This window comes from Dermacentor albipictus, chromosome 1 (genome assembly GCF_038994185.2).
Source record: "Dermacentor albipictus isolate Rhodes 1998 colony chromosome 1, USDA_Dalb.pri_finalv2, whole genome shotgun sequence".
NCBI classification, from domain to species: Eukaryota; Metazoa; Arthropoda; class Arachnida; order Ixodida; family Ixodidae; genus Dermacentor; species Dermacentor albipictus.
The window spans coordinates 436,938,914-436,950,711 of record NC_091821.1 but is presented as its reverse complement, the minus strand read 5'-3'; the positions used below and the strand labels follow the sequence as shown (position 1 = coordinate 436,950,711).

Below are 11,798 nucleotides of genomic sequence, written 5' to 3'. Positions count from 1 at the left end.
TACCACTCAGACAGAGTTCTGGGCGAAGCACGCGTAGCATTGCCGGGGCGAGGAGTGAGATGACGGTCTCCTCGCGACTGAGTGCCGGGTGGGGAGGCGGCATTGTCCGTCGACCTAAGCGATAACACTTGGTAACTTCGCCATAACTGGTCACTCGGTCCTTGGTTTCGAACCACCAGACGGAACGGTCACTCTCGGGGGCGCGGAGGGTCGGCGCTCGCGCCGCCGAATGGGCCGTCTCGTTGTGGTTCGGTGAAGCTGTACACTCGCCGACGTGCGCCGGGAACCACTTGACACGGGTGGTGCTGCCACGGCCTTGGAACTGGAGCTTGCCGATGATGGCGGCCCCCGGCGCGCGTACTCGCCGCTTGGCAAAGTTGCGCACGGCGTCCATCGAGTAGCTGAGCATGGTGCGACACTCGGCCTCGAAGATCGCCAGGGCAATGGCAACCTTCTCGGCGTCTGTGGCGTCCGTGCACCATACGCTCGCTGCCGTTGTCTTGGTGCCGGTAGCAACCGCAACGACCACTGCCAAGTTCTATTTCAGATCCTTGGATTTACCTTTTTTTAGCCTTTCGGTATGTGTCACTGGGGGGTGTGCCCGTTGTTAACCAATGTGTCAGGAAGGGTACGTCCCAGTGTGACAAAAGAGGTACAGAATTCCGAAATGTCGCTTGATAGGTGCGGCACGTTTCTGTGCGCACAGCTTCCATCACCATTCTTCCCTCAACAAGCATCACACATCGCCTTCGTCCTCTTGACCTCGCTGCGTATACGTCTCACGCGGTGCATCCACCTGATTGGAGTTTGCATTTCGGCATAGCTTCTGAATGATGCAGCGCATAAACGCAAAAATTGCACGACAATAAAGTTTTGATGCTTGTGGTGTGTAAATGTATGGACGTTCCACGAGATTACTCGTTGCCTAGGATGAAAGTAAACGTTTTACGCATCATCGTTAGTTGTGAAACTTTTAATTAAGCGCTTTACTAAAGCTTATTCGCTTCACATAGATGCCACGTGTGCTTTGAATCTGCCTATATTTCTGTTCCTTCTTCAGTGAGTCGAAAGCCGATGTTGCCGTTGTTCATGCTTCTGTTTTCCCCGCATGACAATGACATGTGCCTTCGGGAAGGATTGGCTATGGTTTTGGTCAAAAACGTAAATTATCACGTGCAGTAGCTTACGAATGTACGACAAAAGAGAAAAAAAGAGCAAAATGACAAAGAAACAATATCTAGAAGTGAAACCTCCCTGTGCAATAGTGTAGACGCAAGCATACTTCTTTCTAGCATGTTTCGCCGAATAAGAGAGTATCTGTAAAGTAAAAAGCGATCCTCATTCGAGCATGGGGAATTTGTCAGCAGTTTCTTTTCTGGCCTGCAAACCGCCTACAGAAGAGAATAAAGTGATCAAGCATAAAGTGACTCAACACTATTCGTATAGATTCTACGATGCAAGCTCATACCTACTCAGCGCGTAATCAAAAGAACAAATGTTTGTCAATCAATCAATCAATCAATCAATAAATCAATCAATCAATCAATCAATCAATCAATCAATCAATCAATCAATCAATCATGTTTATTTAATGACTCAGTAACAACCCTACGGTCTGAGCGAGGGCGCACGGTAAAAAAGAAATAATAAACATACAAATAAAAATACCAGAAAAAATTGAAATAGAAAGCGACAATTACGAAAAGGAAGTTTACAATACACAAAAGCCATTTTTTCGAAGTCTTTTCCGAACCTTTCAGAGACCATTGGGCAAGTTTTTACTGCTCAGATGTCACAACTTTTGCTGGTTGCCGTGCCACCAAGTGTTGTTTCTAAAATTACAGCTTCTCATGAGAATACAGACAAATGCCTATCGGCAGAGACCTCGCCCCGCAATCATGATGCTACTGAACCTTCCGCATCTCATGTCGAACGCGAGGGTGGTAACAGTTGCGAGTCCAGTTCAGAAAACATTGAGAACATGGATTTGGATACTCGAACGTGTAAACATGCTTTTCCGTACTCCCCTAGAGCTACTATCTTTCATAAACTAAAGGCTAAAAAGAGTCACAATGACAAGCTATCAAAGGATGATGTCCTAAAAGATGGCATTCTACAGACGGCAGTTAATAGTGCCGGTATATCGTCAACATAGGGACCTTAAAAGTGCTGCAGTGGAACTGACGTTTCATTTTTGCTGCAGCCACCGATTTGTTATATCTTTCTGAAGAACTTTCTCCAGATTTGATTATTTTGCAAGAAACATGGTTGTCTACAGAAAAGAGTTTTCATTTAAACAATTATCGTAGTTTTTGTCTGGATTGCCCTCCTCGTAGAGTGGGTTTAGAATTTTTCATCTCTTCAAAAATTTGCCACAGAGCTAAGATTAGTCACCAGTCATTCTCTGCAGAAAGTTAGATTCTAGCATTAGACGTAATACTATCTGGATATGCCGCATTTTTTATAGTCAGTGTTTATTTTCCTACAGGAGTTATGAATACAGGTTCTCTTGATGCCGCGATTGCAGCATGCAGAAACGATATAATCATAACTGGTGACTTCAATTCTCACCATGTATCATGGGGCTATCAGTCCAATTCTTGTGGCAAACGATTGTTAGATTGGACTTCATCAAATGACCTTAATTGTGCAAATTCCAGAACACCAACTTATGTATCTAGAAAATCGCGTTCTGTGCTAGACCTATATTTCCCAGTGCGAGTTGTGTCATTTTGTCTTGGTCTGCTATCACCTTGGCGACAAACAGCGACCATCTTCCAATAATTCTTGAAATCGCGTGCCAAATTAACTCGGTCAATAAGCATGTGTGCACATATATGTTAATTATAGCAAATTTCAAGATTCATTGCGATCACTTTTAAAATAACGGGTAGGACTAAGTGACGAAGTAAAGGCACTTAATTTGTGTCGCGTGATAAGCGACAGCTATAAAAAAATGCAGATTCAGTATACAGCCAACAAAAGGTAGTGCTTATTCACCCTGGGGGTACCCGACAGTGAACGCGAATATAGAAGAAAAGCAGCGTGGAGAAAGTTACTGTATAACCAATGTCCACGTAATTGGAATGACTATAAACTTGTGGCTATATTCAAGCAACCGCTGACAAAGCGCAATAAAATTATAACACTAAACATTACAGTTATCTATCATAGTCTGGTAATAAAAAGCACTATTTAGTTTTCTATAGGCCAAGACGATTGTTCCAGCACCTGTAAATGCAGAATCTGTTTGACTTCCCCTGAATCGGTATAGTGACTGGAGGAGATCACAAAAGGCTTAGAGGGTGGATTACTATCACTTCTACTGTGTTATCGGCCGCAGCCTGAAGAAGCCATATATAATGAATCCATAGCAGTCCCATTTCAAGAATTAGTGAAAGCGGTACCAGGTCCTCATGCTATAACAACAACAATGATAAAGATAATGTTTGGATTGCCTTCACAGGACTTGCTTAACCTTATCATTTTTTCTATACAAATAATGCGTGGATTCATCTCGATAGGACAATTTCCAAAGTAATTCCCCTGCTTAAAAAACAAGGCGATGGATATACAATAGATAACATTAGGTATATTTTCCTTACTTCAAATCTAGTAAAGTTAATAAAGGGAGTTTTGTTGGTCATATTGAAAATTGGACAGGTGAGAACCAATTATTGAGTGATTGTCAAATAGGATTCAGGCCTGGGTGCTCAATTTGGTGAGCTCATGTTGACTTGGAGAATCGAATTCAACTCGCTCACCCCTCTCCCCCCAAAGAACGAGACAGTACGCCGGTTAGTGAGTTTAGATATTACGAAGCCGTATGACAGCGTCGAGCACGCCATCTTGATCAACAAACTTGAAAGTGTGGATATCTCACAATATATAACTGCATGGATTCATACTTTCCTGAGCGGACGCACACTTTCTTGTTATCGTGATGCTGTTTCCTCTGAGTAGTACACACAGACAAGGGGTGTTCCCCAAAGCTCAGTTCTCTCCCCCGTGTTATTTATTATTTTAAGAAGTAATATTCCGTCACACCATGATGTTTGCAGTTTTATATATGTATACGCTGACTATATCACACCTTTTCTTTGCCAAATGATAGACATTTCCTATATAATACTTTGCAGTCGCATTTGAATCATATTGAAGTGTGGCTTACTGGAATACAAATTAAATGTCTCTTAAGGTCAATGAAAGGGCAATCGTTGTTTTCTCCTTAACTTTTCCTGTCCGAATAACACTGACGTATGGTCAGGAGATAATTCCACAGCTAGAATCATCAAAATGCCTAGCAAGTTATATAGAAATCTTTCATTTGTGGACGCGCATGGAGTATATCGAATCTAAAGGAGCACGCGCTGTTGGCTTATTACGAAGAGTCGGCAGCAGTGGTTTTGGAATGCGCGGGGAGACTCTGCTGATGATTCATTGTATCTATTTCCACCCCATTTTGAAGTATGGTTGTGCATTATTCTCTGGGCGTCCTACTTTTACATTAAGCCCTCTTGTTCTTTTGGAACTCGAAGCACTACGTTTATGTCTAGGCCTTCCAAAATTTGCGTCGAATAATATTTTTCATCATGAAACTCACTTGTCTTCTTTTCAAACTAGATTTCGGATACTGAAAGTGCAAACATTACTGAACATCTGTGCTTCACCCAAGAAACATTCCTTCGTTCGAGAACAGGCGACATTCTTTGAGAATAAATGGTCTCGACTACATTGTTTGTGCAGAACTATCGGAACCATTGTAAGTAATAATCCATGATGTGGTTTTACCAAATGTACCTATCCTACAGCAAGCGTTGAATTTAATGTTTCCTAAATGTGCAAAACTCCTGCCTATTAGATACCTAAACGGTTTGTTTTATGACCCCTTTGAGAACCACCAAAAATACAGTAAAACCACAGATGCTTCTGCCAGTGAACAGAAGGCAGAAGTAAACAACTTTTTCATCATCACTAAATTTCTTTTTCTCTTCAACTGCCCAATGTTACGCCAACATTCCAGGCAGTGTTATCGGCTAACATTGTAGCACTACAAAAACTTCCCATGTCTTGTTCTTCAGCCATAATCATGACCGACTCCTCGGCCGTATTGTCTGCTCTGTCAGTGCTAAATTCATGTACCGTTCTCAGAAAAATTTTTTCATCTACCCCCCAAAGTTTACACCTGGTTCGTTTCATATGAGTGACAGGGCACATGGAGCTAAATTTAAGAGAGTCAGCAGACTCACTATATAGTGGCGTCTCTTATAGGCTCGGTACTGAGGATTCTACGACCTTCGGCGAATATCACTGCTGCAAGATTTGAAAGATGCTCTGGTAACGAGGAATATGCCAAATAATCTGTATTAAATAACCCTGATTTTCAGCATCTTAGATTTACTTGGCACAGCAGATGGTGTTTCCCCAGAAAATTTGAAGATTCGCTTATGAGAACGCGTTGCGGAATACCAATACTTAACTTTTATTCCCACAGGTCTGATTTGGCTCCTTACCCTTAATGTTATTATTTTATAAAATGTGATAAGTTAAACGCGTAAAGAAAACGACATCCAGAAGGTCCCGTTCACCAACTTGGACTGGGCATTACGCTTCCTGTTATACTATCTCTTGGCGCATCATCACTAGGGTACCGCAAGAGGAACGTATGAGATCTTATATTTACTTCTGTAAGCGAAACACGGGGACTACCATGTTAATTTTATCAGTACTTTTCCTTACCATGAATAACAAAAATATTTATTCTATAAATACAGCCCTAAATTGAGATTAACGATTATTGTTCATTTATTAACTTCCACTTAAAAAATTTCTTTGAAGGTTTGTTACCTTTGCTGCCTACTACTGCCCGATTCATGGCTGATCTCGTGTAGTGGGTTGAGCCATATATACCATTAAGCACCAAACCAAACCAAACCAAGCCATTTTCTCGCATGCACAGCGCCAGCCTCAACCGAATCTAAGCCCAGGCCTTCCTCTCCTCATTCTGCCGTCACTATACTATGGCGACGCCTATCCAGCCAACTCGAAAAGCCGTGCGTCCATGGGTGACAAGACTCCCTCGCGATGAAGAAAATCCATTGGAGACGGAGCGGTACTGGTGGCTTGTTCGTACCCCGACGCAATTCAGTCACCGGTTGACGCCGTCGGCCGGTCATGGGGCGCTTCCGCCTTCTTCCCGATCGAGAGTCCAGTGGTCATCGGTGACTGTGGACAACGATGCGTTGTCGGGAGCTACGAGTTCGCACCGCGGCTCCTCGTCATACGATTCGTACGTCCAGCTGCGGCTGCCTTCATTGTCCACTCTCGCATTAGGTTTAGGCTTATTTTGGCCAATATTAGGTTGCACAAACTGCGTGAAAAGAAGTCAGCAATGGAAGTTCTTAAGTAAGAAAGACTCGCGCGGAGAATTTCCATGTAGAATTACTGTATGTTGGTCAAATCGGAATGAATTATTTGTAACTAATGTGCAAAGGGGAAATTTCTGTGTTTCGCAGGCTTCCTTTCAGGCTTGGAAAAAACATTTATGTAGCACATATTGAGCAACAAAAAGCTGAATCGAGAATATTTCAGGATGGTCTACAATTTTCTGATTGGCACTTTTGCTTTGAATAGAATATTTACTGTGTTTGGTTAATTAGTGATATCTGATTATCCAATTAGGCGAAACAGAAAAGAAGTATATTCGCTCCAAGAGACGGCAAACAACGTTACTTTGGTTGTGTCCAGCTGTGTGGCAATTGCATATTTTCAAATTTTGGCGCACGTTAGGTGGACCACGTGGTGTAGTCCTGCTAAAGAAGTACTACTCTCATGGGCCTTTTATCTTTACGCACCCCTTGGGTTTCATTAAAATTTATTCACTCCCGAGGGGCAGAGCGCACACTAAATTATCATGCGTTACGCGTATTCTTTAGCAGAGCACGTGGTTTACGACGCGTTGGCAGGGTAACCACCAAGCGTCGACATAAGCAAAAGGCCCACCCTCGTGAAGTGCCTCTGCGTGAGTCCCGGACAGCGCTTAAATTTAGTGGTTAAGGTAATGTGTCTGCTGCAGCCATTACCATCCGTGCTCTGCAGAACTACAGGGACGAATGTGGTGCGTTTCCGGTGTTCGTCGAAGGCGCTATTTCTTGTCTTTTACGTAAAGCTAAAAAAGCGCATGTATACACTTTCGTGCAGCGATATGAGGTTCATACTGCTTCGCCAACATTTGCGACCTCTACCGCATAAACCGTTGCAGCTAGTTACGCAGAGGAAGGTCGCGTTAGCTATTTGGAGATCACAGATTGAAAGCCACCTACGAGAATACAGTATACTAATCATTTAGGTCTTAGCATGTATATGTGACCACTAGTTTACATTTTGTTTCGGAGCCATCATTTAATTACTAGTCGCAGCTTACGTACAAACGCGAATGTTACTGTAATTGTACTCGGAATGCCGAAGTTAAAGTAGCGAGTTTTAACTGGTAAGCTTGCTAAAAGTGGTCCCGAAACGTTTTTTATCGAAGTCGGGAAATTCATTTGATGGTAAAACAAACTATTTCAAAAGTACTTTGCAGCAAAAAAGTACTTCGATGCGTTCAGCAGAAACAGAGTACTTGGCAATCGAACATCGCCCGAGAGGTGATTCAATACACCTTTAAGTAACGCATCAAGTAAATGAAACAAACAAGTTTTTACTGTACATGTATCTAGCCCAGTAACAAGATCTCCTTCACCTCTCCTAATAGAAGGTCACTAATAATTAAAATGCGCCTTGTCGTTATCCTTGACCTACCTTCTCATGGCCTTTATTTTAAAATTATAATGAAGTGTGTTGGGCGCTACGACCAAGACGGAGGCGTTTCGACGCCCAAACTGGTATGACTCGACAGAGTGATGCAGAGAATTACAGCATTGTGTAGATGCATCGAAGATAAAGGGAGAGAGACTGAAGAAAGGGGAAAGGCAGGGATGTTAACCAGAGGGGAACATCCGGTATGATACCTTCACCGATGAGAAACTTGCTTTAACTGTAGAAACCGTTGCTCTAACTGTGCAGGGTGCGACGAAGCAACAGTGTGGAGAGCACAGCCGGCAGCAGTATCGAGCCGGCAGAGAAAAATTCTATGAAGCTCCTGATACGCGTCGGATCAACGATAAAAGGTCTCCAGAAGGCTTCCACGTACATACGAGCACCGGCCGTTGCCTGCATCGTCTTCGTCGGTGCTTTTGCCACTGCGCTGCTTGTGAAAAGTGCTTTCGGAGCTGTTTCGGACGAAGAAGGTGCCGATCTGGCTTCCGATCCGCCTCTGCGCCTGCAGCTGCCTTCTAAGCCGCTTCAGCCGGACGACTCCGGCCCCGGTGTGAGATTTGCTCATCGCTTGTACAACGCCACTGTCAGGCGACGTAGATTTGTGCCAACGAGGGCGGCGACCATATTTGGTATGGACGAGCCGAGTGAAACCAATGGTGAGAAATCATGGCTGCGCGACACCATACTGTGGGACACGCCAAGCAGCAGGGCGTCCGGAACGAGGAACAGAGGCAGAGCATTCAGTGAAAATGGTCATACAAGTGTCACTACTACACGATCAGGGTTGTCGGGCAAGACCTTCGTCGCCACCACCATTTCTCATCCGGGTACCACAGCTACCGCTTCAGAGTCAACTAGCGGTAGCGCAGCGACCCTGCCGACGGGCAGGATCTTCGCCTCCAGCACCGGTTCGCATCCGGATAGCACCAATGTCGGTTTGGAGTCAACTACTGAGTCGATGGGTAGAATTTCCAGCACTGATTCCTATCCGGGTAACACTACCCATACAAAGTCAACGGCCGGCGTGTCACCCACTGTGTCGGTGGATAGGCACTTGGTCTCCAGTACCGGTTCCTATCGTGGTAGGATTATTATCGACTCGGATTCAACGAGCAGCAGCGCAGCGACCTGGTCTACAGGTAGAATCTTCATCTCCAGTACCATTTCCTATCCAGGAAGCAGGACTATCGGTCCAGACTCGATAAGCGGCCAGACAGTGACAGCGCAAAATACACAATCGATAAAGAAATTTACAGTAGAATATTCTACGGAAAAGACTGCCACTGGTAGCCACCTAGCGCATTCGACAAGCACCTCGTTCGCCGTGAAATCTACGGGCCAGAGCAGTACCGGAAGTGAAGCGGCCGACTCAAGCACAGCTCCGAGCGGAGCAGCATCCTCGACCGCTCCACAAGCCGCGTTTGTTGCGGACAGGCGCGCGAATGGAAGCGGCCTTGCGGAGTTGACACCAGATACCAGAGGGAACTACAGCGCGTTTGAAACTGCAGCTGCGTCGATGGCTGTTCGGGAGGTGGACGCACGGTTCGGCGTGTCGGCAGAAAGCAAGCGCAGCTCGTTGGTGGAAGATGTTGCAAAAAATGGAACGGCAACACTATTGAGGGCGCGTCGGCAATATCACCACAACGATGGCGTCATCTGACAGCACACAGTGGGCGAATTTCATCGGAATATATTAAAGCTTTCCCGATTGAAGTTACCATGCTGCAATGTTTCGGTGAAACTGCTACTTTACCTGACGACTGGTACCGTCACACGCGAAAGGTTTCCGCAAGCGAAGGCCGAAGCTGTGTCAGCTGTCTCGGTAGCTCTGTAGTCTATGAGTTAGTCATGTGCATGGAATGAAATCACGATAAAAAATAAAAAAAAAAGCTTTTACGGCTTGAAATCCGCGGTCCAGAGGGGCGACAAAGATGGGCTTAATATTGGCAGCATGTTTTGTGTGCGACTTTAATGGGACCCTACAGTCGTGCTTCACAGGGGTTGTCACCTGGACCCAGATCGCACACAATCTATTTTCTATTGATTCTGTAGCTCCGCAGCGCGCACTATAAGTGGGAACACCTGAAAAGATTTGAGCAGAAATTGTGTCGATCAATATTCAATCAAATATATTCGTATTAGGCATCATTTTGTATGATTTTCTTCCGGGTAAAGTAGCAGTAGTGTTGAAGTTCATCTGGTTCGAATACAAATAAGCTGTTTTCTCCAAGTGCGGAGGAACACTTGGACAGGTGCAGACAGCCTGTCATATCTGTTTTGTGTACGTGCGTACAGAAAGCAGGTATGTGAGGCTGCATTATGCGCACTTCATCAGGCTACGACAAAGGTTATATACTTGAGAGTTCAGCATGTCCAGCCTTAGCTGCACACAATCTGGCATTGGTTCAAAACGCTTTCCTCGAATAGATGAACTATGGCTATGAGCCATTTAAAAAAATGCACGTGTGTGTTTAATCACTGTTTATTTATTAAGACGAAAGGCTTAAGTGGCTCATACCTCTGATGTGCTTGAAGAAAACACCTTGTCCGGTCCAGTGGTACAAAAACTATCATCATCAGCAATGGCTCAAATTCCCCTAAGCAAGCAAAAAATGCAATGGCTCATCCATCTCGTAATGCAAAGGCTACAAACATTCAGCAAAGTGAAGCGTACAGTGCATACATTCATTGGAATAACGCATACAATGTGCAAAAACACGACGCCTAGTCGAGTGATTAAAAAAAAACAAGACGCGCGACCTTCTCGATGACTCACCCCCGTGATCAATGGCTCATCCCTCTCATAGTGCAAATGCTATAAACACTCAACAAAGTAAAGCGTACAGTGCATACTTTCATTGGAACCATGCATGCAACGTACAGAAACACGGCGCCTAGTGTTAAAAAAACAGGTGACCTTGCGTGAGTAACTGAAGAAACATTATTGCAGCTCCGGCGAGGACGCAAACTCGTCACGCACCCGGCTAGTCCAACGTCAGGACCGGCAGGTCTAGATCTAGCCCACTGGCCCGGTCGCGGGCACGCTGGACAACCAGGATTTGCTTCTCTAGAGCGGGGCTACGCAGAAGCGAGTCCCACTCCTCCTTGATGAACTTGGGGTATGTCGACCCGCACTCCCAGAGCATGTGTGCTAGAGTGGAGGTCTGCCCGCAGGACGGGCAGGCGTCGTCGCGATATAGGTCAGGATAAGACTCGTGTAGAACGGACAGACACGGATGTGTGCTGGTCTGTAGAAGTCTAAGCGAAACGGCTTGCGCTCGGTTCAACTTGGTGTGAGGGGATGGAAAGACCCTTCTACAGACATGTAGAAGAATTTCATAACCTCGTTGTGAGTAGCGGGAGCGTCCCTGTAGTCGTAGGGAGGAGGGGAGTCGGCGCTACAGAGGAAGCGCGGTCGTTGATATCGCGCGCAGCCTCGTGAGCAGACTCACTGAGGTTCGTGGGAGCATCCTCGGCCGACCCTACGTGAGCGGCAAACGAGTGAATCGGATGATGCGTTAGAGCACATGGACTCGAGCCGCTAAGAAGACGAGCAACTTGCTTGACGATGCAACCTTTCTGAAAAGCTTTAACTGCCTTTTTGAAATCGCTATAGATCTCGGACCCACGACCGTCTAGAAGGGAGAGGGCCATGACGGCTCGCTCGGCGACTGCGGGGTCTGAAGTGCGAATTGAGGCGCTATTGGAAATCTTGCCGCTGAAGTCGACCACAACGACGGCAAGCTCTTCCCATCGCTGTACTCCGCGGCGTCGACGAAGCTTAATTGCTCCAGTGCCTTGTTGCTTGATCTGTTTGAGGATCGCTGCTGCTCTGGCCTTGCGTCTGCCCTCGTTGTGGACGGGATGGACGTTTCGGAGCACAAGGGCCCCTTTGAACTTGTCTCTAATGCACCTAGGGATCGGAGTACTGACCATCGGGAATCCCGCAGGGTGGTAACCCAGCTCTTCGAGGATGCGTT

The 11,798-nt window shown here is 45.6% G+C and overlaps 1 protein-coding gene across 1 annotated transcript; it reads left to right on the top strand.

The window, feature by feature from the left end:
* Positions 1–5,928: 5,928 nt before the first annotated feature.
* LOC135907118 (uncharacterized) lies at positions 5,929–9,536 on the top strand. The gene is made up of 2 exons (XM_065438774.1): positions 5,929–6,289; positions 8,065–9,536. The coding sequence occupies exons 1-2, from the start codon at positions 6,021–6,023 to the stop codon at positions 9,476–9,478; spliced, it is 1,683 nt and encodes a 560-aa protein (XP_065294846.1). The 5' UTR covers positions 5,929–6,020; the 3' UTR covers positions 9,479–9,536.
* Positions 9,537–11,798: the final 2,262 nt, after the last annotated feature.

Coding starts and splice junctions, on each gene's coding strand:
- LOC135907118 (XM_065438774.1), top strand. CDS start 6,021: ATGGCGACGCCTATCCAGCCAACTCGAAAAGCCGTGCGTCCATGGGTG. Junction 6,290..8,064: donor GGCTCCTCGTCATACGATTC/GTACGTCCAGCT, acceptor CTAACTGTGCAG/GGTGCGACGAAGCAACAGTG.